We start from the raw sequence: 27,029 nt of genomic DNA, 5'->3' as shown, positions 1-27,029 counted from the left end.
CGTAAAATAAAGAAAGCGTAATCGAAAGCATTTTAAAGAATAATAGATGAAATAAATTAAAAGCCAAACAAATATATATTGTAATTTGAAATGTTTTTTGTATTTTTTCATCCTGATTTGAAAATTATTAAATATTTTGATGATCGAGTAATTTAATGTAACAGTGTAATTAAATTACTGTTAATGTTGCTGACACTACACTTTATTGTTAAGTTAATAGTATTTTTTGTCATTTCCTTTTATGTATGAACATGATTCTTTTTTTCTTTCTCTCGTTCTTTTTACTGCTATATTTAGAATATAAGAAACATAAATCAACGAATACAGTTTCTTTTTTATCAAAATTACGTTCTGTTTATTATAAAATCTCAATCTATTATTATAAAAATTAACATATTTGAAAGAAAAGTCACAAAAATATAAAATTAACATTGATTTTACTCACTTGTTTATAAGTGACATAGAACTTTTTTATAGAAAACAAAAGAACAGACAACTTTAAAATTTCGATGTTCTTAGTAAAGCATTTTAAATCTCTACAAGTTTACGTTAGCTTTTTAACATAAAAACTAAAATTTCAAATCCTTAAAGAAAACTTAAATACTGCAAGTTAACATAAAAAATTGTACAAGCCTCTTAATCGAATATTAATGATGTCAGTGACGTTATTTCTTCCTCAAGAGCACTTAATTCGTTAGTTTTCTCTGTCAAAAGTTTTGCCTTTTTAGCCTTCAATTTTGAAATTTTTGTAAACAAAGATCTTTTTTTAGTAATCTTTGTATTTTCTTGTTTTTTCTCAGAGCGCTGCTTTTCCAATGCTTTACCATACATATGTATCCCTCGCATTTCGATAAGATAAAATCATCTTTTTATCTATTGTAAGTTTTTTTTAGTGAAATTACCAGCAGCCTATTGTAGCAGGCTATTGTAAACTTGTCTCTGAGATATTAGAGAGACCTAGGTAATTGATTTTCAACAATACATTCTTTGTTTATTGAAAATCCTCTTTCCACAAATGCTTGACCATGACTCAGAAGGACATTCTTCACAAAAACATACAAACTCTAAAAATTATCCTGACCTGAAGCAAGTTTCTCCAGAAATGATAAATTCTTTGATTTTATCGACTGTGACGCCGTGATATAAATGAAACAGACACCGAGCTAAACAGATGTTTTAAATTTCTTTACAGCTATTTTATTTTTCCAGACAAGTTTGTTAAATCCCTGACTTTTCCCTGACTTCCCTAATTTATATAAAGGACTATATATATTTTTAATAATTATTTCAGTCCAAATGACTCTTATCTTACATCAATTATTTTAGAATATAAATATAAAATATAATATTTAAATGACTACAATATAGATACTATAAATTATAATACATTTAGATGATCGTACGATAGTTAACTTCATCAACCAATTACTTATAAAATACGTTAGCACCTGCATAAATTTTTCAGATCTTCAATCAAACAGGTTGTGATTAAGTATTTTATACAGTAAAGTCGACGCAATTTTGCCCGTTATCATAGATATTTATCATAATCTATTCTACCTTTTAGTTTTAGTATCTTGGACAGTCCTGACCGTGAGTTGCATTTATTCTCTTATCAAGCCCTAAAGACAGGTTTATAGTGGCATTGCAAACTGCTTCACGCTATCAAAGCTTATTAGGCGAATGTCGATGATACCTTCCTGTAGTGTTATCAGCATCATTGCTATTATTACGAATTTTCTATTCGCGGTCTTTTGCGCAACCATATCGAATATAATATTATTCAAATTAGTGGAGAATGCGTCGATAAAATTTATAGCTGATAGCCTTACAAAGTGCCGAGATCTAAACACTTCCGGGGATAATTTCTAAACATCTTGAGCTAATTTTTATCCGTACTTTATACTCAACTTCTCTAATATCTAAAATATATAATAATATAATAATATATAAAATTAAAAACAAATTTCTCTTAATATAAATGTAATTGCACTTATATATATTTATAAAATATTAATCTTATTTTAGTAATACTTCAGATCGTTTAGTTCCCAAATAAATTTTTAATTGTTATTATATTTATTCTATTTATTCTAGCATTTATTTCTTTAAAATGGATATATGTATGGAGAGATATAATTGATGCAACTCTGTTATATTTCAGAATTAAATATTGCTTCTAAGATATTTTATTTTTTAGCTTATGACAGTCTTCTTCAGAAAGTGTGAGATTACACTTGTACGGCGGCAAGAAATCTAACGCTGGACTTGCCTCCGGTAAACTTGTTGTACACTCCGATGCACTCTTATCCTGCGCGTGGACGAGATAGTTGCAGTCTTGGTACATACACATATTGCTGGTTGTACCTACTCAACGATGACGGCAGTTATTGCATGAAGTCATTGGATCTTTATACGCTTGATCGAGCAAACTCGCCACACACTTCCCGAATATTTTCTTAATCTTTAAGCATTCATATTACAAATGTTAAATATACTTACAGCAAAGTTTTTCTTTTGATAACAATATAAAGGATACATATCTATAACATTTAAACTTTCTCTTTTTACTTGAAATTTTATATCAAATTCTATTTTTACATAATATAATAGATAATAGATATTTCCTAACTATCATAGAAGACAGAGATGTGTTTTTAAAATCATATGTTTTTTTTTTAAGTAAAATTTGTTATAATTCATTTTTCGCATTTATTTTTTTGCTTCAAAATATAATACTCTTCATGATACTTTTTCAGCACCACTATAGTAGCTTTCCAGTCCACTAAAGGTTAAGTATTGCATGTTATTAAATTGGAGCATTGCATTAGGGAGAAAACATAAAACTTTCTACAGAATTTTTTTTATATTAGGAACGCATTGGTGACCATCGTCTTAAAATAAATAAAGAATCCGTAAAAATGTAGCTGCAGCCAATACGCATTAAGACTGTAACACGAGTGCGCGTATTAGCCTGCGTAATTTTAGCACACGCGCCACTCAACGAACTCTTTTCGCATTGCGTCACACGGCAGTGTCGAGACGTGGGTGAAGAAGCCTCTGTTTCGTTATGTAACATTCATCGTCGACACGACCCTCTTCAGTTCTATTCCTATAACTATTTAATACGATTTATGTAAATCGACTCATTTAATCCTTTAGTCGGTTCTCAAATATTATCATCATAATATAAGAATATCAATCACAGTATAAAAAGAGTTCATGACTTTCTTTAACCAAGATATGTCAATCGACAAATTTCCAGATAATTAGTATTTCTTTATTCAGTTTAAATCCTTTACTAAATTATTAAAATTATTACAGCAAAGTATATATGTTGAGTATTTCTATTTGCAATTTTGTGACATAAATAAAATTCTAGTAGTAACTTTTTTACGCGTGTAAATCTATTTACAAAAAATTAAGAACCGTTTCAATAAAAATAAGATAATCTCTAAATATACATACCTACTTTTTTAATAAATATAGAATTATAAGTTAAATTATAAATTATGAGCTAAGTTATAAATTACTAAAGTTAATTATTAAAAAAAATCCTAATATATTGTATTTACACGATTGTATTATAATTCAAATTTATATGTTTACGTCAATATTTTTACGTCTTATTTTCCAAGTAAGTAATTAAAATTAAACTAGTCCAGTTATTTTCGTTGCTTTTAAGTAATTAAGTACTTCCAAGCCATCTTTCGCGTGACAATCTCGCATCATTTATAATTTCACTAATTCTGTCCAGCTTCAGCAAAGCAACGAGAGACACAGGCTAAGATGCGTAACATGGCCATTTAAAAGCGCCGCGCATGATTGAACAGGATGATAATATGGAGTTACATTGGCAGAAGATAATTTCTTCCCTGCGCAAAGGCTATACGAATACCAGATTATCCGTCGCGGACATAGAGGAACCGTTTAATTAAAAACATGAAAAATAGATTAAAACACGAGGCAATGAGACGGGTGGGGTAGAGGGCAAATCTTCAGGTCCTCGCTCCTCTCGCAATGACGTAGCAGAGGTTGTTGCACGTTGCTTGGACTTATTTTACATGGCTACGTGCCATCCAGAGTGATCATAATTAATGCGTGATTATGGTATGCCCCGAAGGGTCGTCTTGCAAAGGATAGATCGGGTTCTGATCTAAAGGGGCCGCCACACCATCGATTATTTTCTATATAGCTTAAATAATATTATTAATACTGTTAATGTATAGTTGTAAGATATGCTGCTTTCACAAAAAATTGCTTTAAAAAAAATTAACTGGAACTCATTTAAAAAAATTAGATTTCTAATTTTCAAAACCAGTGATTAGTTTAAAAATGTCTAAATTCTGTAGGTAAATTCTGTCCTATTTCTAAATTATTAGCATCAATTCTTTACAAACATCAATATTAGCATTAACTTTTTACGAATAAAAATTATGCAAATATTCTTAAATTTTTTACGAAATAAAGTATAAGTATAGCTCTCTTTTAATTATACCAAAATTTTATACCGTTATTAACCCTTAGATATTTTTCTATTATTTAAGCTAATGGCCGAAATATAAAGAGTCAATAAGAGAAAATTTTTACTGTAATAAATTATATGGAATTCATTTGTGTTCTTTTATTCGAATATTAATTCTGATGTATACGTGAATTGCGACTAATATTTTGATGATAATACTCGTGTGAAAACTCCATAAAAAGAGTGGATAAGCAAATTCTGTCGAGTTATAGACTGTCAGGATAATATGAAAAGAAATTCATAATAAGGTACAGTATGTATATTCCTATACTGACAGTAACTATTCTTACGAGAATTTCAATAAAATCAATGAAAGTATATATTTTTTTTCGAATACTAGAATAAAAATAACAATTTACTTTTATATTTATTATGTATTAATATTAGAATTAATTTTTTGCATAAAATATGACGCATGAATGATCGATTATATTGGACTGTTCTAAAAAATAGACCTATACAAATTTTACATTAAATAAGTACAATTAAATTTTTTATCTAAAAACAATCTCTCTTATTATCCTTATTTATATTTTTAAAAATAATTGTCCACCTTATATTTCGTCAACATCTTGCAGATCAAGAAAGTAATTACGTTTTTAAGAAGAAACAGAATTAAACTTGAACAATTTTTAATTTCCAAAATTTTCCTAACAACAAGTACATCGATAAAATTTCATGAAATTTTCTGATTTTTCAAAATACGAAAGAAATTCTCTAAAAATTCCAGGTTTTTCCCAAGTACACATTTCTCAAGTCTCGGGCACGAGAATTTCTAGCGGCAACACTGGTTATGATAGAGGAAAAATTGACGTTTCACGAGCAAGAGATGCGGACAGTCGAGTTGTGAACGAGGCATGCGCCGAGCCGCACGAGTTGAAAATGGCGACGATAGCGTGCCTCTCGCGACGCGTGTCGCCGTACACACGACACTTTCGCAATGTCACGCGTGCGTATACATCGTGGCGTGCCGACCGCGGCCTCGGGAGGATCCAGAAGACCGTCGGATTACTGACTGTCGCTTCCGTCACGCTTCTACTAGCGCAACAATATTTACGGCCGAACGTGGTGCACGCCTTGAAACCTCGCAAGGTACGTGCAATCGAGTACAGTCCGATCCAAAATCTCGCCTCGTCGTGGCGATGGCGCGAAGTTGAATGGCGAGTCACGACGATCACGTGGACTTACGCGTCCACGTGCGCTTGAATGGGCGGTGTGTAGTGAAGCTGCAGGAGAACGTAGCAGTGCACTCCATTCATTAAATGCTTTTTAAAGAATTAACAATATTTCTTATAATATATTTTATATATCTTGAGTTATAACTATATGTATACATATTATGTATAAGCTATGCTGGAAATATTAAGTATATCACTTGTATATTTTTACTCTTGCGGATTTTTCTTAAATTATGACAAAACATGCTATAATATATTCTTAAGATAAAATCTCAGCTGGAATAATTTATAATTAAAAGTTTATTTTTTGAGGGGAATATAGTTACAAAAATTCTATTTTTCAATATTTAACAACAAAATATTTAATATGAAATGAAAGTATAAAGTATTTATTTAAATACTTTACGGTAGTATCAGTTATAACTTTATAGAGAGAGAGAGAGAGATCTGAAAGATATCGTTACGTGAAATAATTCCGAAATAAAATGTGCCCGAAAAAAAGAAGATTAATAACACAAACAAAAATATTTTTATTTCTTATATTATCCGGACTGCTATTTCTTCCAATGCAATGATTTCGATATCGCTGAATCCGCGAACGAACAGAGATAGGAAAAGGGCGGCTGAGAAAGTAAAAGATTCTTCGACGAGTTTAAAAAGAAGTTTCGAACGCGTCGAGAATGAAGGTGCCCGCGATTGATCTCGTTCGAACTTCGGTCGTGAGACCAAACGTGTAGGTACGCTATGTTAATAATATGGCCCGAAGGAAGCGGATCGGCTTTTGTGTCAAACGATCTTCAAGTGTATCAGCGCCACGCCCTCCGAACGATCACACAGTCGATACGGCTTAACCAGTTTGGCTTTTTGAACGTCTCTATTACGACCTGAGAATCCTGAGATTCTTCCGAAAAGTAGACCGCAGGCGCAGTATCGTAAACTATATAAAATTACATCTAACTGACTCACTTACGTACCGTGTGTTAACGTTATTTAAAAAACTATATTGCAATAAAGAATGAAAATTTTTTTCTCGAAAAGTATTTTTTTTTTAATCATTCATTGAGAATTGATACATTAATTAATGCCTCAGCATTAGAGATAACATCTTTTCTATTTTATCAACATTCTGGACAATAATATTATAAATATCTAAACTTTTAATATTTTTAAATATAATTTTGTAAAAATTTTATATGTATTTTGCATAATTTTAAATATTTATACGTTTTAAACATTGAAAATGACCTAAGCGAGATCTGTTTATAATTGTCATATTTTATGATTTATATTTTAGTTCTTTGTCTAACACTTTTGTTTGCGTTTATGTTATTATAATTGTTTACAATTTTTTAATTCTATGTAACTTTCGATTTCTTGTTTTATGTAAAAATGTTTTCAAAATTATTAAATATTTTATTACTGGGGATATCTGATTCGTAGCCCTTCTGCATATATTATATAATTTTTGTAATATATAATTATAAGAATTGATAATTTGAAACTTGAAATATCATGATTGATGATTTGTGTATTGGATTTGCAATTAAATAATTTCTTTTCAAATATATAAAAATTTTATAACTGTTTCTTCCAGGTCGTAATTTTTTGACGAAGAATTATTTTATAAAAATATATAATATATATGGCACATTACAACTTCCTTAACGTCAAGCTTTCAATCACAGAGCACTGTTAATGCCTCGAAACATTCACTAACGAGAAACTTCTTAACTGCCGTACTCGCGCGCTCAAGTTTAACGTTGACATACGCGTTTCATCGATCATGCGACGCTTTCGAGAATGCGGATGCCTTCTAGGGACATTCCACGTCTTATAAAACGAAGCAGATAAATGACCGACGCTTTGCGCCGCAGTTCGCAGCCAAGCTGCATCCGTGCATGCAGATGCACCCGGCCCTTTGCCACGAACTCCCTAATCCGACTGCGATGTACCCTAAGTTGTTTCCTTTCCACACTTCGCAGTGTATCCATTAATTATCACGCGTGAGAACTTGGGAAAGTTGCTTCGAGTTTCTTGGCGCTTGAATTCTACACCACTTGTAAGGCAATTTGATTGACTATGTAACTATTATATTTGACATATCTGATTGACATGATTGATATGCAAATATTCTCAGCGAAAATTAATAAAAATTTGACAAATTCAGCCGTCTTCTTTAAGAGATTAATAAGTTTAATAAAATACATAAATTGAACTTGCAATATATAAGGCTTCGTTGCTAACAGATGTTCTTTCAGTGGTATATTTGAAAAATTTCATAAAAGACGTACTCTTTATGACAAATTTACTTTTTAATATTTAATATCATATAAAATTTTTAACTAAAAAATGTTTTCTTAAAATAAAATGTAATTTTATTTAAATATTAAGTTTGCAACATAATATTAACAAGTAACTTAATAAATATTATATCAATTGAAAACACAAATACAATTTTTATTTTGTCCAACTTTTATTTTTTTAGAAAGAATACTTTATACTAATATAGAAAAAATATTTCTTGTTATCTCATTCACGTATTCATTAATTCGATTTTTTTTCAATGTAATTTAAAAAACCAAGATGGACGATATTATCTTAACTTCAAAATTGATAGAAAGCATCTTATACATTTTATGCAGTTGCACGCGCAACAAACATGTTAATCGCGGTAGTAGGTAGATATATGTATATAGAACACGTGTGACATTCTAACATGTCTCGTCACAGTCATCACAGTCATCAAGACTTGTGTGAGGATCCTGAAGATACTCTGACCACATCGTTGCCAAGAATTCGGCCAGAATAGGACGTCCGCAAGAGTGCCAAAATGTCATACTACGTGAAATCACACACGTCCGCACCATAATTTACACGGAACATTCAAATTATTTTCCGTGGTCAATTATCTTGAAACATGAAGCCATCAAGATGTACGAATAGTCCATATACTGATATCGTGTAAATTTAACAAACGATTAATTTTCTATATAACTCTGATACCAACATAATTCTTACAAATTAAATCTTTTGTTATAAGTAAAATTGATAACTTAATTGATAAATTTTATAAAGATAAAGCATGTATTGACTGAAAGCAGATTGTTTTTCCGAAAATGTAATCTTGTATCAATTTAAGGGGTAACGCCACTCTAGAATTTTCAAAATATAATAAAAAAGTTTTTTTTTGTTTAAATAATGCCTTAGAGTCTTAAAAATAATGTACACTTGATCCCGTAGTGCGATAAAATTTTTAAATACTTATTTCGAAACCGAAATTGCCTTCGCTCGATTAATAAGAAAAGATTCGTGGTGCTCGTGGCAGAAAGCAAAAGAGGCCAGGGTATCGTTAAAATCGGTCAGAAAAGACGCAGAGCAAGAGAATTCGGAAGGTGAAATGTATTGCCGACTAGAGGTATATAAAAAAAATTTATACTATTTTAGTACTTAAAACTTTAAACGCGATTTTCTGGAAACAATGTTTTTCAAGTTGGCCGGAAACATAACTCGAACAATTTTTGAACGATTCAATTCAAATTTTAACAGTAGCTTTGTAATTAGATTTTACACAGAAGTACGTAGGAGTTTTTTGATATCTTGTCAACTTTTTTTGTTATAAACAATTTACGATGAAATTTTTTATTAAAAAATGAATTTTTTCTTCAAATAAGCATTATTTTTTCAAAATTCAACATTTTTAAAATCCCCTATGTACTTCTGTAGCAAATTATATATAGTTTTCAAAAAACTTTGGTTTTTTGTTCCGGATTGAAAATTGTGGGAGAAACTTTTCCGGCCGTGAAGCCCTTTCAGCGAGAGGTGGTCTCGAGTTTCGTATTATGTAGCCGCCATTTTGTTTAAAAATATTAATTAAAAAATTTTTTTATTTGCTTAGAACATGTATAATAAACTCCTATAAACAGATTTTCCATTTCCTTTATTGTTTCTCCATAAAAAATTATCAAAAACATGTATTTTTTTCGAACTCTAGAGTGGCGTTACCCCTTAATTTTGCTACTTATAAATCAGGAAATGTGATAGCGTCTCTATATGTCAACTATTTTCAAGTATCTATTTTTCATATTATTTTTTATTTACTTTTTCTACGAAGAGAGATATATTTTTAATTTACATATCAAGTTTTTTTCTAAATTTAAATTATAATCTTAAACAAAAATATAAAAAAGAATTTCATTGTATATAAAAAAAAAAAAATATTCAATATTCAAATCTAAAGACCGTCAATGTACGAACATAACTAATACGAATACGAAGCCTATAACAGTCTAGCTTGGATCTTAGTTACTTAGATGTGTAATTTCGCGTGAATTTATATATAAAGAAATGGTTTTTCTAAATAAAAAAAGAATTTATTAAAAAGAAAACAAATATTTGGTTCGATAAAAAAATGGTTTTTTTAAATAAAAAAAAATTTATTATAGAAAGAAAAATATTTTGCTCAATAAAGAAATGATTTCCGTACGACGCTCGAGCGATATTTGATGCTCTTTTTGGTATCTTATATCGATATTAAACTATATTAAAATCTGAAAATACTAAATCTGGAAATAATTTTTCTTATTGCGAATTGCGAAAAATATTACCTCGGTCAGGAGTCGAAACCGGATACTTTTACGCGCAAGAGTATTCTAAAAGAAATATATATATTTCCTATAGAGAGAGAGAGATATTAAATAATTCGTATCTTATTGAACGAGATCATTTGTGTATAGCAAAAATAATGTCAATTATTTTAAATTCGTGAAGATTAATTGGCCAAACATTTTGAAAAATTTATTTATCATATAGTTACAATAAAATTTATTACGAGAATATTTATTGCATATCACAATCTCTTAACATGTAATTGCAATCACGTAGAAGTAATGATGAAGTACACTGGCTGCGATACACTGTTCACGAAGCCAGTTAATCTTGCAAAAATAAGCTTTGACCATGTTGTCCATCGTTTCTGTCGCCTTTATCCAAATGCGTAGGCTGTTGCAACGCGAAAAGGGAGATCGATATCAGAAATGTGGATGCATACATGGTATCGCGGTATGGCTCAATGAATTCAATAAGAAATAGCGCAATTTGGAACATAGGAAAAATAGTTGAATAAACTATTTAGCAAAAAGCAAATTACCATTATTATCATATAATTTTTTAATTTATTGAATATTTGTTAAGTTAGACGAAATTATTAATAATTATGATGACTATATTATCTTAAATTATATCAACATTTCTAAATAAAGCTATAATAAATAAAAATAAATCTAAATCAATATCAGACTCGTAAAATTAATAGTTGACACGTTAACAAATTCATGTGATATCAATGTATTATTATTCGTACATGCATGATTTTTTGCATCTCAAGATAATTGTTCAATATTGTTAGACAAATAAAATTTTTTAATAAAAGTACAAATAATATTGATACTGCAATAAAACATTTATGTAATATGGAATGTTCAATTAGATCAAAATAGAAAATTAGAAAGTTTCTCTATTGAAACGCATTTCACGATACAATCTTGAGTTAGAGTGAGTCCTCAACATTCTCATTGAAGAATATAAATTGTTCAGTGGACAAAAGAAGAGAGAAATATATTATCCGATATATTGCACGTTATTACGAGATGCGGTACAACATTATCTTCACGCATTACATATGCGGAGGCATGTTTGACGAGCGGTTTGCGGTAACTAATAGACTGGGTCTTCCTTCTATCAAGACGCTTCTATCGACAATGTCCACGAGTCTTTCTAGACCAAGATTCATTATAAGAAAACTTCTGTATGTATCTAAGACATACGTATAGAGAGACTAGAGTGCACAGCGGAGCTCGTCCAATCAAAAAAATTTTTTTTCTAATAGAAAATGTTTACATGTTGAATATCCGTAATTGGATGAACCAATTTCGTGATCGATGCGCCTTAAATTAATTGGATTTTAATGGGGAATTAGTCGTTATATAAATAATTACATTTTGTTATAAATTAATATTTAATTTACAGACTGTGTCAAAATTATTATCTTTTTTTTTATTATCTTTTATTTTATTAATACTTTAAATAGTTTTTTAAAAACACTTTTTATTTTTAAAATTTCTTGCGTATTTGTGTAACTGATTGAGGTACAATTGAAATTAGAACAGAAGAATAATATATTATAATATGTTTGAGTTGCATTGATTTGATATATTTTAGTACTTTGTTTTCCTTATAAAAGCACCTTTAAATAATGCTAAAATAATACTTGTAAAAGTGTTCAAAATATCATACCATTTCAAAACAAGCAGTTTGTGTATGTACTCCAAGCGATACATTTTTCTTTCATATGCCTAAGCAATCATTACACAAAGAACGTTTTTACCAAGCTCTGTACAAGTTATGCGCCATTACTCATATCAACGTTTATGTACGTTTATGCATCCCTGTCTTCCCATCAACGTTTGCAACAACACCGTCGCTCGTGTACCCCGAATAATTCGGACGCGAGAGAATGATCGATCGACCGTACACACCTTCATACGTATTATCGACGATAAACGATAAATCAGATCTGGGCTTCTCGACGCCACACGATTAAAGACCTCGAAAGTCGTCGGGACGTGCACATGTGTGCACGTGTTGCGTCCAACACGATACTACTTGTCGATTCTTCGAAGGAAGTCGAACAGAAAGGATAATTAATACTGAAAAACATCCACTCAGGATATCACTTCAAAATAAAAAGAATGAATCATTCTTTCGCGAAATAATTTTTACAGAAAATTTTCTAAAGTACAACACTTTTTTTAGTTCAGTTTTTCCTAAATGAAAAAAGTTTTTTTTCAGAAATATACAATTTTTATAGAAATTTTTAATAAATAAATTAAATTCAATGGATATATTAAAGTTCTCGATTTTAAATTATACAATAAGTCGATATAATCCGGAATAAGTCGTTGAACAAATGTGTCAAAACACAGTACAAAAAAGTTTAAACGTTAAATAAAATATTTAAATACAATGTATATTCAATTTTCATTTATATTTCTTTAGTTAAATTTATTTTGCTTTGTTAATTTAATTTTCCATTCGATATCATCTGCTTTCTATAAGATGAAGATAAATGATTTTTGCACTTTTACAAGCGTGCGTTGCGGATAGTCCGGCTAAACATTTCACTACTGTCCTCGAACGTGCACACAATACGTTACTAAATGATAATCTGACGATAAGGTATGGGATAAGAATTCCGCGATAGAACACGTGAATGTGGCCTGATTAACCTTGTGATAGTATCAATCGTGTGGGTAGCTGCGCCGACGTGGGCGTGAATGGATTCTATTTTCGATCGTTTTTCATGTTCATAATCAATTCACGCACGTCGTATGACAAGCTACCTGCGACAGAACGTTAACCAAAGATATCTTCAATTGAGATGTGTCCAGATACGTCTACGAAAAATACAATCGGTCACTTCGAGTGTTGTAGTGGCGAATTTTTTTCCAGCGAAGGGCACCGAATAAATTAAAACAGTAAAAAAGCATACAATCTTTGTAGAACATAAAAGTTGATAATTTCTTTTTTCATAATTCGTTGGTAAAATATTTCTGAATTTCTTTTTATTAATAAATCCATTACTAGATATATATATTGCATTATACAATATTATATATGATCTGATAATATTGTAATTAATGTGTCTAGTTAATATCCTGAATTATTTATCTTTGCGCTATTTTCTTAAGAGAAACAGATAACTCTACGTTTGAGTTCGTAGGTACATTGTTACATTAACAGGCACGTACCGCTTTCAACATTTGAATCAAAATATAACATAGAAGTCTTTGAACTATAATAAACTGCACTAAAACGCTTTGTCAGTTATATAATAATAATAGTGCCGACCGAAATTTTGGACGTCAGCCATTGCGAAAATCTTGTTATGTTGGGGACAATCGCATAGAAATTCGCGAGGATAATCATAAGCCTCAACCGTGAAATTTTTTATATATTATCACACCCTCTTTCCGTTAATTCTGCTGTTTGTAAATATGTTTGCTAAATATTTATTGTGGCATATAAATATATAATTATTCGAAGTTAGAAGAAGTTAATATTTTAATATTATATATTTTTAATTTCTCCATGTAATGCTTTTATTTCAAAAGAGGTGTAGACACATCATAAGAATTTAATAAATGAAAAAATTCACAAATATATATATATATTTAAACGATTAATTTATTTAGATTTCTTATTTTTAAAGTCTTAAGTATTTTTTATTCTCTTTTCTTATAAAAATTTTCATTAGTTGATATCCTTTCCTTTGTAATAATTTCTATGATAAAACACGCAAACGAGAAAAACGTGTCGTTAAACAAATAATAGTTTAAATCAGAAGAGACAAGTTTAAAAATCGTGACATAAGATATCTTTTAGGCCGGTATTTGTAATTATTCTTATTTTCAAACTGTCTTAAATAATATCTTATGCATGATCTACAATAATGATAGTAGTAGTAGTAGAATGAGACTGTCAAGAGTAAGAAATTGACTAATCCCAGTCGATTATTCTTCTCACATTCGACTGTGATTGGTAAATTTCTTACTCTTTTTTTTTCCGTGCATTATAAACTACGCATTAAAGATCCTAATACTCTGTCTTGGCTTATAACATCTTAAGATTGCACTTAAGACGATCTTAAATACGTATACCTAAGAACCGACTACAAATACCGGCTTTAGATTTTCGCAAAGACGTCTTTTAGATGCTTGTAAGAGTCTTAAATCCCGATTTTGGACTATTGTCTGGGTATTGTCTCTTCACATAGTGGACTTATCTCCTTGCAATACAATCGATACCTACCGCATCGACGACGGGCGCACCAAATCTCATTGTCGAATCGCACGTTTTGGCACGACCCATGTTTCGTATATATGCCATCATCACGGCGATGAGTTAATGCTAATGAGCGCACGCAACGATTCGTCTAAATTAATTAACGCTTCCTAAATCACCGTGAAATTAGCGCCAACGCGTGGGACGCGGCACGTTGGGTGCCCATTATCCTGGGCTAATGGACCGATAGCGGTGTGGGTGGTGTTACGGGTATCCCGTGGGTATCCCATGGGGTTCTCATACGCGCATCACGTATACAAACGCACCGACGTCTATCACGCGTGGTTCGTATCGCACATAAGTGGACGCATGCGAAGGTGGAGCCGGTGCACATCGCGTGTTACCGCGCTATGCATCAACGACGAAACAATGCCGGTGTAATTGAATATTTTGAGAGGATTATGATTTAAGAACCGCCGCCGGCCGACGAGAATCGCGTCTCCTCCTATCCCTCGTTTACTCCCTTCCCGTTTTCAGTTTACATATGTATACGTTAACTAACTGCGTTGCATAGGGAGTAATAAATAACGATTTGGGAATCCTCGTTGACTTCGACGAGTCTCGTCCATCACTACGTGATGGAGAGGGACCGGTTGGAGTAACCATCGATTTTGTAAATTCTAGTGCCGGTACTAGCGTTGTGCAAATTTCACATCAACAGGTTCGTCATGTTACCAATGAGCATGAGTATGTTATACGATATCTTATTTTACTTGCTAGGATTTAATATAATATATATTAAATGGAATTTTAATTGCATTAAAAATCTGCTAATATTTACAACACTTATTCAAATAAAAATTAAAAATTAATTGTTATTTTGCTTTCAACGTGGTCAATAATTGTAAGTCATTCAATTATATCTTACATGAAATCAATTATACGTATGCGTTGGAACGAGTCCTTTTTTAGCTTCGAAAACAGACAGTTAACGATATGGGAAGAGACTGAACTTTTAAGTCTTATTGTATTCAAATTTCATAACCCGATAATTTGTTCATTGCCAGTCGTTTCGAGCATGGGCGGTTAAGATTGGTTCAAAGGTTGAAAGCGACATGGGCGAAATACAGCTACGAGAAAAGTGCCGAATCAGTTAATGACAGAGCGCTGCGCGATAATTTCAGGGTAGTTCACACGTAACACGCAACATGACAACGCTCCTGGATGATGGTAACATTTTTCTGCAATCGTGATACGAGATAACTAAAACACTTTCCTATATTTCGGCTACTCTGATTTCTGTCTGGCAACCGCTGATAATAATACATATGTAAATAAATTTTCTTTATCACAATATACAAGATATTGGTTCATCGTTTAATTCTAAGGAAAGGCTTCTTTTTCTGACAAAGAATTTAAAAATCTCAATTTTAATATATTATTAATAAGATACTTGCTACAAATTATATTAAAAGATTGTGGGTTTGCTGAAATATCTAACAATTTAAATAGACACAGATCTGAAAATAATAATTGTTAGATACTTCAGCGAAGTAATTCTTTCTACTAAAAATAAAAAGAAATAATCTCCATCGAGATCATTAAAATTTTGTTGTCACAGTCAAATAAGAAATTTTTCCCGTAACATTATATTACAAATCATTCTGCATTTTAATGCATCAAGTATAAATCGATTGTTGATGCTTTCATTAAAATAGGAAGACAGAACTCTCGCCAGATCATTGAAGAACATATCTTTCCCCGTGACGGAGAACAAGTTCATTTCCCCCAAGGAATCAGCCGCCGTGTATCCAAGCCATCTCCTACGTGCCAGCGTAGGTAACCAGAATCACACATAGCGTGTAGTACGCAGATACGGATCTGACTGCATCGAATGCACACACTAGTGCAGCGCACGGTATGCAACGGTCTGCATCCTTCCACTACGAGGAGATTCTCTTTCGCGCGACCACAAATCACATGACCCACCTTCCTGCGGCATCCTACGAACCCGGCAATCGTTATCGAGTTCGCACGAGATTCGACCACATCGTTTATTTTCTCGACGCTCCCCTCCAGGATCTCAAGGGGACGAGAGAGACGAATGATGTGCTATCAACGCAGATAATACCGTGATACAATTCCGGAAATAGAGAAAACAGTTAGGATAAACGCGATGAATGGGCAGCCAATAATTTCATCGTGTATTGGCGCCAAATAGAACATATTCACGCGATTCATATGAAAATAATACGAGCGATGATTCCTACACAAAAAGGATAATAATATGAAAAGGGAGGGAAAATTAGTTAAGTAATCAATTAAGTAATGTAACATGTGTAGAAAATACTGAACAATTTTGCAATTAAGTTTCGATATATAAAAGTAACATTACATTAAGAAACCAATGTTCTAACTCATTAAATTACAGATAAACATTAATATCATTTAACTATATTTAATATTATACAAAATTTTTCCACAAACAAATATTTAACAAATAATATTATATCTTTTGTGTATAATATTTATTCATTGATTAAATCAATGCAATATAAAAGGCTAAAATATGAGTGACTAAAAACAAGTGTCATATAAAAATGCCTCATCTTTACTTCTTAATTCTATTTGAATAAGAAAAATGAGCAGGCCGAGTATCGGAAATTTAGAGTCAAATATCTACGCGGCTCTTAATCTATGGTACTCATATCGAGGAAAAGAAAACTCAACGATCTTCATTCGAATATCCAATAAAGTAGACCACTACAAGCCTCTTCGGACATTGAGACGATCAAGACCGATAATAACCACTACTCTCTTCTGTGAATTGGGAGGATCGATTTTATCGCGGGGCCAAAGTCAAGTCCACGGACAACCCCTCGAAATGTTTTCGTGACCGATTAACCCGAGCAGGACCTTCCTCGCATTAGAATCACTCGGACCACCCAGCCTACATTTACGCGGCTATCAATCTGATTTGAGTATTTCGACCGGCACGAAGCAATATACTGCAACCTTGTGCGCCATTAGATCGGCTCTTTCCCCGAATCCTCGTAGTCGATATTACAAAGAGATACGCGGAAATCGATTCACGTCCATCAAAAAGCGAATGAGCGTTTTATCAGATTTCAACTAACACTACGAGTCTCTTCGCGTTAAATTCTTCCAATCTCTTCGGAATAATTTTAGCTTTATTTTCGAGTTATATCCTTGAGATATCCTCATTCGAACAATGTATACTTTTCTTTTTGCGAAATCACAAGTTGATACTAATTACTGTCAGACTTCAACACAAACAGATGTTTTATGTATTGTAGTTTTCATTGCTTCACATGGATATTATATTATGTATTGCCATAATAGAGATTTCGGTATCATGATTCAAAAAATTAAAAGTAATTTTTCATGAACTACATACATATGTTTCTAATAAATTTGTTGCAGTTTGTGTAATTATATATGTCTCCTTTACGAGAAATCAGATACTTCTATTATGTATATTGCAGCAATTTAGCACATCGAAGCTTAATATTATCATCATTGATATGATATCAAGAACCGTTTCATTGTTAGTAATGTTAAATAATAAAATTATTTATAATGAGAATAAAAAATATAATTGTATACCCCTGGTGGGACTCGAACCCACAATCCCCGGTTTAGGAGACCGATGCCTTATCCATTAGGCCACAGGGGCGATTATGATTTCTGTGGCTCTAATATGCAATTTACGATTTAGTCGTTAATCTATGTAGATAACGATTATTCTAATAATGAGATGCATAAGAAGCTATTTTCAAATCTAATAATAATTTGAAATATTATTTACTTTTATCGAACAATCTTTTGTCATATTATTCTATCTCTACTAATAATTATTTAGATTTCATCCCTACTTTAATATTGATTTTTCAGTATGATAAAACTTTTTAGAAATACATTTTCCTTGCACTATATATATATATATATATACATATATATATGTATATATTAAATTGATATGTTAAGAGAATCAATAGAGCTCGTGAATCTATTTCATTTAGAGTAATGATAAATATTAACCTAACAGATAATATTTCTTGAAAAATCAATACTAGAAAAGAATGAATCATGTACACAAAATTTTAAGTTCTTAAAAAAATCGTCACCATTAAGATGCAAGAAGTATATAAAATCATATTATTCTTAATAACGATTATTTCAGTAGCGCCGATAGTTTCTTTTCCATAATAAGATCGTTCTCGAACTCACTGTTTGCGCAAATTAAAATTTATAATCTTAAAAAGTTGTGGTTAATTCAGAATTATGTATACATACCATATGCAAATACATGCAGACGAAACTGCCGTTCCGTGAGCAAAACTGCTATCTGATTTCAATTTTCTTCAGTAATCTTGGCGCCACCGTGACTTGCCATAAATATGATTATCTGTAATCATCGTCAATATTCGTTACATTATACACCGATGGCCAGGTATATACGTGTATAAGTGTATTTGGTGGTCAGGTAAGTAAATGCGGTAAACGATATCAGCGTTTTTATTCGTATGTGTAATTCGAAATTTCGAAAACTCAATTCGTTTATGGATTTAGAGCTCGAGATGAAATTACTGTCTTTTCTATACAAATCTAAAATTTAAAAAATTTTAACATTGACAATTAAAAAATTTATATATTGTACATATAATTAAGTATATGCATAGTATACTTTGATATGATATAAATCATATTTTATATATTATGCTGATATATCGTGAAAAAATTTTAATACAAGGTGCTTCTTAAATAACGCTCACTAATCATATAATGCTATTTCTGATTAAAAAAACTGAGTCAAAAAGTGCTCTATCATTTCCACAATATGTTTTTAGTTACCCAATGAACAAAATGTCTGAAATTAACGCATAAGACAACTTTAAGATATCTTTAAGAGTTCCTTAAGAAATATCTTAAAAATATTTCACAAAGAACACTGAAAGATATTTTGAAATTTTTATGCATCAATTTTATCCGTTTATTCGGCAATATTTAGAAATTATTATCTTGTTAACTATTGCGAAAATTTTGCAAAATGAAGGACTTTTTTCGACTTATAATTAATTTTTTATGAATGATATAATTCATAATTCATTTTATGAATGATATAATTCATTCTTTTCCAAGAATGATATAAATTTAAAAGCTCCTTTATATAAAAAAATTAATAAAAATTACAATGAATATTCTCTTCGCAATTACTTATTTTTCTTTAAAGATGTATACATTCTTGGAAACCGATTAAAAATTAAGTAACAATTATTTCAATACTTTTAAAACTATGGAAATACTGTTGCATGTTTATGAAGATTATACTAATTTAAAGTCTGCGAGATTCTTTCCGATGGGTGCAAACATGTCGAGATACGTTCCCGTGATAATCTTAATTTTACGCATACCGCGTAAGAATACGTTTACGCGTACGAAGTACGAGTATACACTGTACACACACATGCTTCGCGTACAATCGCCAATTCGCTAAGCCGAATTATCGTCAACGCCCCGAAATATTAACACTTTTAAGTAGCTCATTATTCAAATTGGACTTCACGAATTTGTATCACCACTTTAGATTACAACGTCAATGATATATATATCAACGCTATAGCGTTGCCGTGGCCAGCATAATGTGAATTGCTATGTGAAAATAGTTTATTACGGAAATATTACCTATAATAGACTGTGATATTGAATACTCATTGCAATAAATTTTGGTATAAGATATAAAAGTAACTTATCTTTTTATACACACATAATGCAATAGATAATGTGTATTATGTGCAATCTTGATACAATGTTTAATAATTTTTTAAACTTTAAATTTTAAGAGACAAGAAAAACAAAAGAAAACTTTCATATTTTTTGTATTAAACCTACAATTTTTTTCTAAGATCTCTATTATCATTACATAAACATTATCACAGATTTGTGATAGTCCAGATCATCTCTGTCTAGATGCTTCTCTAATATTATATAAAATCATCTTGCTCTATCTCGCACATCGCCTGACACCGCCGCGCTGTGTAGAACCCGAGAAAAAGCGTAGTGCTTCAAGGTCTACCGCATTTTCTCCTCTCTCTCTGATGATGACGCCTCCGTTTAACACCCATCCACAAAAATCGACAGCCGGCGCCCGTTTCTCTCGCGCAAGTCTTGGACAGTGATGCCTATCATCGTCGCCCCTCGCTGTCGATTTAAGCTGAGAAACAAGGCGAAACAACTTCGAGGAAATTGTTTCTACGCGGCCGCGTCGCGTGCTTCTTTATTGAAAACTATAAGCAGCTGTGGGGAAGGAGAGGAGGAGAAGATGCGAAAGGGATAGATCTAGGTGAGAACTCGGGAGAGGAGAGGTTCAACAGGGCCTTAATCACCGTAATGCCCACTGGATATCGACGAAAAAGAAAGAGAAGAAAGGAGGTCCGGGAGAACGAAAAGAAGTGGCCTGGTCTCTCTGCACTTAGCATAATGTTCACCACGCCTGTCATTACCCTCGACACCGCGACATGCCAGCCTAACACCCTGCGTGTTCCTGTGTCCGGGTAGACACGCGAGGACGTGCCGGTATATGCGTTAGTGAGCTTCAATCATGGTGAGAGCGCGAACGTAAGGACACCATCCGTTTGGAATATTAATCGGGCGCGATATACTTAAATTAACTAAAGCAACTATGTTTTTCTTTTGCACTTGTCCTCGTCGTTGCGTCTTATTTTCACGCCTGACAAACAAACATCGTGGTAAGAGGAAAAATACGTTTGCGGGGTATCGTTTTGAACGAGGTTCTGAATCACGATAGTCTCGGATGTATCCAATTAACGATACTGATTAACTGGCCAAAGTGCAATTTTCAAAAAATTAGTTGTTTTAGGATATATAAGCAAAACAGAAGAGGTTTAATTAGAGATTGTGAAATTTGCTTATATCTCCGCTCGTCATACTTAATCTGAGAGAAAGAATCTAATTGCGAAAATTAAATACATGAATTGGTGCAGCAATATATACATATAATATATGAAAAGAATAATTTTGTCCAAATATTTAAAACCTTAATCTAAAAATAATTTTGTGGGAGAGTCAAAATAATAGATTTCAATCATAGTCAAAATAATAAATTATGTAGAAAACTTAAAACACGATGGCAATGCTGCAATAATATTTTATCTAGTCTAATTTGAGTTTCTAACAAAATTATTTTGATGCACGCACGCACACACGCACGTATGCACTCACACGAAAAAATGGTACAATAAAATTACACTTTTCAGTATCGCTGTTCTTGCATTACGAATTTATTCTAAAACAATTTATCAAATGTATTTTTTAATTTTAAAGCGAGATGTAATTTACGCGAGTAACTCGCCGAATGATATTTAGATTTGCGAGACAGATCCTGCGCAGTTAGCGTAAGAATGGCGCTACTACAAATGCAAGCCAGTAGGTAGACGCCTTTTTTATCACAATGTGATTTATTTGTATAAACAACCTTGCGAAAGGACACCTGATCCACGCGAAAGGATATCTGGTTACGATGGTACTTATGGAAATGTGCGTCGAATGACAAATATAGCTTGCCGAGGATTACGAATCTGCCGCGAGATATTTACAACTGCTTGTAAAAATCATTAAAAGAGAAAGAGAAATCTGAAACTGCGATATTTGTAAAAATTTTTTAAAATATTTTTATAAATTAATAAATCTAAAAGAGCAAATATAAAAGTTGCAAACGATTGTTCAATTTGAAATATTGAAAACTTATTCAACACGGATATATTTAATCATCTCTTTCGGCTTTTTATAAATCACTTTTAATTTTTTCTTAATTACAAATTCTAGCATTAATTAATAACAGTAGAACTCCCCAAATAACCCTTCATTATTGGAAAAATTAAGGGATACGTTATTTTTATTATTTTATTAACAAACGGAAATCTAATAATTCCCATGAGAAACTGGAATATTCTAATTATCTATAATATTAAACGTATTTTTTCATTAGAAATAGATTAGATTCATCCGGCGAATCCATTTACTCCGAGATATCGAGAACCTACGGCCGACACTTGAATTGGCATTTGCGCAATAGATGGCTGCAAAAATACGAAAGCTAAGAAAGTAACTATAATTTAAGAGATCATCTTATACGGAAGCTCAAGCTGGTGCACTGACCAACAATGCGCCATTACTCGCGAATAAATAAAAGCCGCAATCTCTTGCGTGTGAGGTAGCGAACGATAATTTAAGTCGGCAAGGAGCGAAGTTGCTCCGATGACTTCTTGGAGCACGATGCGTTCCCGGTGATTTGATGCTTCCTGGGCTGAACGATTCAATCTGGCCGGATGAGGTCGCAGATTCACGTTATGTAAGAACATATCGTTTGGCACTTAACTGCAGCTTACATGGCAATGTGTTGGGCGTACACATCGATTGCGCATATAGCTAACTAAAGGCGAATTACATGTACTTTGAATGAACGTCTCTGACTAATGTAAAATTTTTACATGTATGAAGGATAAACACACACAGAATTATGGATTAAATTTCCGTTTTTTAAAAATGAGATGCTATAACTTCACAAGAGGCGAGATAAATAGCATTCAATAAAATTTGGGCCCTATTGTTGTTTCTACAACAGATACAACTTTTTTAATATGCTAATTTTTTTATTAGAGAATAACTTATACATAATTTTTAATTTTATCTTTATAATGCGACTTTTGCATTAAATGCAAGAAGAAAAAAATCTTCATTTTTTTAATATGTAAAATATACTTTAATCTGAAATTCTATTATTTTTAATCTGAATTTTCTTAATTACGATAATTGAATTGTTACAAGAGTAGAGCGATACTATTTGTTCTTAAGCTTTACGTCCACGATACCAAAAACTACTTCGAGATTTTGGACAGAGAAAGAAATAAATCACATTTGATAAATTTGGTCACACGATTGGTAGGTATTCTTTCTCCGTCCGAAATCTCGAATCAATTTCTATATACATAAATACCGAACACAAGGCTTTAAGAACACAAACACTAGTAGAACGTATAATGCATAAGAAAATGAACCAAAAAAGTTCTTTATTTCCTTCCTTTCTATGAAATGAAGGGGTTTTAAATTTTCTTGTACCTTATGCATTATACTTTATACAAGAGTTTGTGCTTCCAGCTCTCTCTCTCTCTCTCTCTTTAGGCTTTATCAATATTCCAATTATCAATATTTATATTCTAACTAAATTCTCATATCAATCTTCGATCTTTGTCGAATTCTGGTATAAACATTATCATGTTTAGTAATACATTTAATAATACACACTCTAAGATACTGCGCAACATGATGGCACTGCAAATAAGAGTGTATAAAATATATTATTGTATAAAGTTTATAAAAATAATCTTTAATGAAATATATGTATATATGCATACATACATATGAATGCATCACAAAATGTATCTCGCAAACTTATGAATATGTTACTAACTTGCAAATAATTTGCTGACATAAATTTGACAGTACGCGTTGATTCTTCGTTATATAAAAATGGAATAGAATTTAAAGCGCAAATTAGTCATATTTATCGCTTCGTCTGTTTGCTTGTCAATGAAAAAAACAGTAAATATTAGCTGATTACATCAGTGACTATGTTTCCACGAGTTAGAGTTGAGTTAGAGTACAAGAACCGACCAATCACAATCGAGCATTCCTCTCTCGTTTGACTGTAAGATGGGAATACTCGTCTGTGGTTGGTCGGTTCTTGTACCTTCGGTGGAAACTTAGTCAGTTATAAGTGTAATACTCTGAAGTCAATAATAATAATACTGATTAGTACTCTTTTAGACAGTACGATTAAAAGATGAAAACGACACGATTATAAATATTTTAAGTGATATTTTTATTTATAGGAATCAAAACGATAAGAAACAAAACTTTAAGAAGTAAATAATATAATAATATTAAATATAAGAAAGAATTATTAACAAATTAAAGAATTATTAAGTTTTTTAAATTATTGAATATGATTTTACTGATGATATATATAACAACTTGTTTCTGTAGAGAGAAGATGACTTGCACAAAGCGGTAAAATTAACTACGAGAGAAAGGAGATTTATAAAATTTGCATCAGTGGCATATGATGGTCAATTGTACATGACACCGCAGGATTTTCTCGATAGCGTCATTGATGCTGAACCTCGACGTACGTAACTCACATTTATTTATTTTAATAAATATCCGTTTTATCTTTGAAATGACAGTTATTTAAGTATTCGATTAAAATAATAAATTAAAATTACCTCTTTTTTTCAACTTTAATAATATAAAATTAAAAAATAAAGAAATACGTACTTTTTTTTATTAATAATAAATTACGAGAATTTTGAGTTTTCATTGTTTATTATCTTCGAATTTCTCTTCGCAAATTTATTTTACTTTATTCGAAGTGTAAAGAAAAACTTCCATTTTTAAATCATCGAATAGATTTCTGTCGTTCCTTTAATATATGTTTTTAGAGCATAGCATATTAAAGACGCGTTACAATTATTTATGTTATTTCAATAAATCTCTAAATACAACTTTAATGATATTTTCAGCGAGATTAAAGAGGCGCGTGCTGACCGATCAAGAGCTCGAAGTGATGAGAAATTCGACATCTTCGCTACGCCATGGAAGCATACATATGTTCCGAAATTTGCGAGACAAAGGTAAAGATATAAAAAAACTAAAATATTATGTGCGGTATCTATATAGTATATTTAAGAGAACAAAATTAATATTGTTTCGAAAAAACTAAATAGTAATAGAAATAATCATCTACAGATGACGATTAGAATATCTGATAAAATATGTATATATAGAAAAGGTAATAGTGTTGAATAAGAATAACATTGCATATTCATGCGTTTATAACACTAATAAATAAAAACCTCACGAGTTATCGGAGAATCTACGATTGACAGGTCTCCACAAATGTACGAGTTTCTGTTTGTCGTAGTCCGCACCTCGGAGCTTTCTATCGAAGTACGCAATTCGAGAACATAGTTTTCTTCGTACGTGAAGCACCGCCATTTTGTAAAAAAAATAAAAATTATACTGAATTGTGCTAGATTTGTTACATCGTGTCGTAACAGTAGTTAATTACATAGCTCAAAAAACAAATCGTTAATTTAACAAAAATCATTTTTTTTTGGCACCACCATTTTGTTTAATCGGCGAAATAAACATTAGCTGCGTTCAGCAGAGAAAGCAGCTTTGCAACTATTGTAAAATTCTTTAATATGATTGGTCTTGTCCTTACTTCCTCATTAGATCTAAATGTAAAGTCAATAATCATATTCAAGAATTTTACAACAGTTGCAAAGCTTCTTTTTCTGCTGAACGCAGTCATTGTGCTGACAAAATGCGTACGCATTTATCCACACATGATTTTCGTTTATCCGTCATTCAAAAAAACTGTATGCAAATCGAACTGTAGGTAAATGGGATGTGGGCAAAAATATATGTCGGCAATCGGGATGTAGACAATCGAGCTGTAGGCTTAGAACATGTAGGTAATCGGGGTATAGGCAAAAACGGGTATGTTAAGTTAGCACCCCAACTATAGTACTCAGGAGTTCTGATTAGAGTTCCCACTTCCTTTTGACGAGACGAAGAGTTCCCTATAGTTAATAACAAGAGTTCCGCTCAATAAACATTTTTTTTACATTTTTTAAAAATGGGGTGCTAACTTTTTATCGTATTTCGAGGTGGAATAGTTCTGAGCGGCTTAATAGATTCAATTTGCGATTGTCTAGAGTTCCTGATATGTAAACAAAATTTTCGAATAATAAAAAAAAAATTAAAAATTTTTGAAAAATTAATTTTTAGATAACAATAGTTCTGATGATAATTCCGGCTTCTTTTTGACGATACGAAGAGTTCTCTATGATTTTTAATGACATATGCGCTTAATAATTATTTTTTAATAATTTTTTAAAAATGGGCTGCTAACTTTTTAATGAAATTCAAAGTTGCATAATTCTGATCAGCTTAACAGAAGTATTTTGTGAATACCTAGAGTTCTTGATACATAAAAAATATTTTTGAAGACTAATAAAGTTTAAAAAAAATAGTAGAAATCTTTGAAAATTTTTTTGAGAGTACCGAGTAGTTCTGAGTAGCCTTTCTTATAGTTCTCGATAAGTTTTATCGAAAACTGTAAGGTGAAAAAGCGATTGGACCAACGGTTTGTAAGATACAGCGACATTTGTTACATTTGTAAGATCATACAATTTTTAAATGAGTATATGTCAGAAACCGTTGGTCCAATTGCTTTGAGCTCTGATACTTTTCGACAGAACTCGTCGGGAACTGTCCAGAACTCCGAACAGAACTACTCGGTACTCCCAAAAAATTTTTTACCAAAAATTTTTTTCTAAGTCCCACGTCGGAAAATTTTTTGGGAGTACCGAGTAGTTCTG

The 27,029-nt window shown here is 31.5% G+C and overlaps 1 protein-coding gene and 1 non-coding gene across 2 annotated transcripts in view; one reads left to right on the top strand and one right to left on the bottom strand.

The window, feature by feature from the left end:
- Positions 1-27,029, top strand: part of LOC108775605 (Mitochondrial calcium uptake 3) — a 42,124-nt gene that overhangs the window by 5,266 nt on the left and 9,829 nt on the right. The window contains exons 2-4 of the mRNA XM_018542022.1: positions 5,256-5,617; positions 24,628-24,769; positions 25,164-25,274. Of these exons, the coding sequence (XP_018397524.1) occupies positions 5,256-5,617; positions 24,628-24,769; positions 25,164-25,274 (615 nt within the window). The remainder of the gene's footprint in view (positions 1-5,255; positions 5,618-24,627; positions 24,770-25,163; positions 25,275-27,029) is intronic.
- TRNAR-CCU (transfer RNA arginine (anticodon CCU)) lies at positions 18,166-18,238 on the bottom strand. Its single transcript has one exon. It is a non-coding gene; the product is annotated as a tRNA-Arg (tRNA).

Source organism: Cyphomyrmex costatus, unplaced genomic scaffold, assembly GCF_001594065.2.
Source record: "Cyphomyrmex costatus isolate MS0001 unplaced genomic scaffold, Ccosl1.0 scaffold302, whole genome shotgun sequence".
Classification (NCBI taxonomy): Eukaryota; Metazoa; Arthropoda; class Insecta; order Hymenoptera; family Formicidae; genus Cyphomyrmex; species Cyphomyrmex costatus.
Note: the sequence above shows the minus strand (reverse complement) of the source record. Positions and strands in the feature narration are given on the sequence as shown.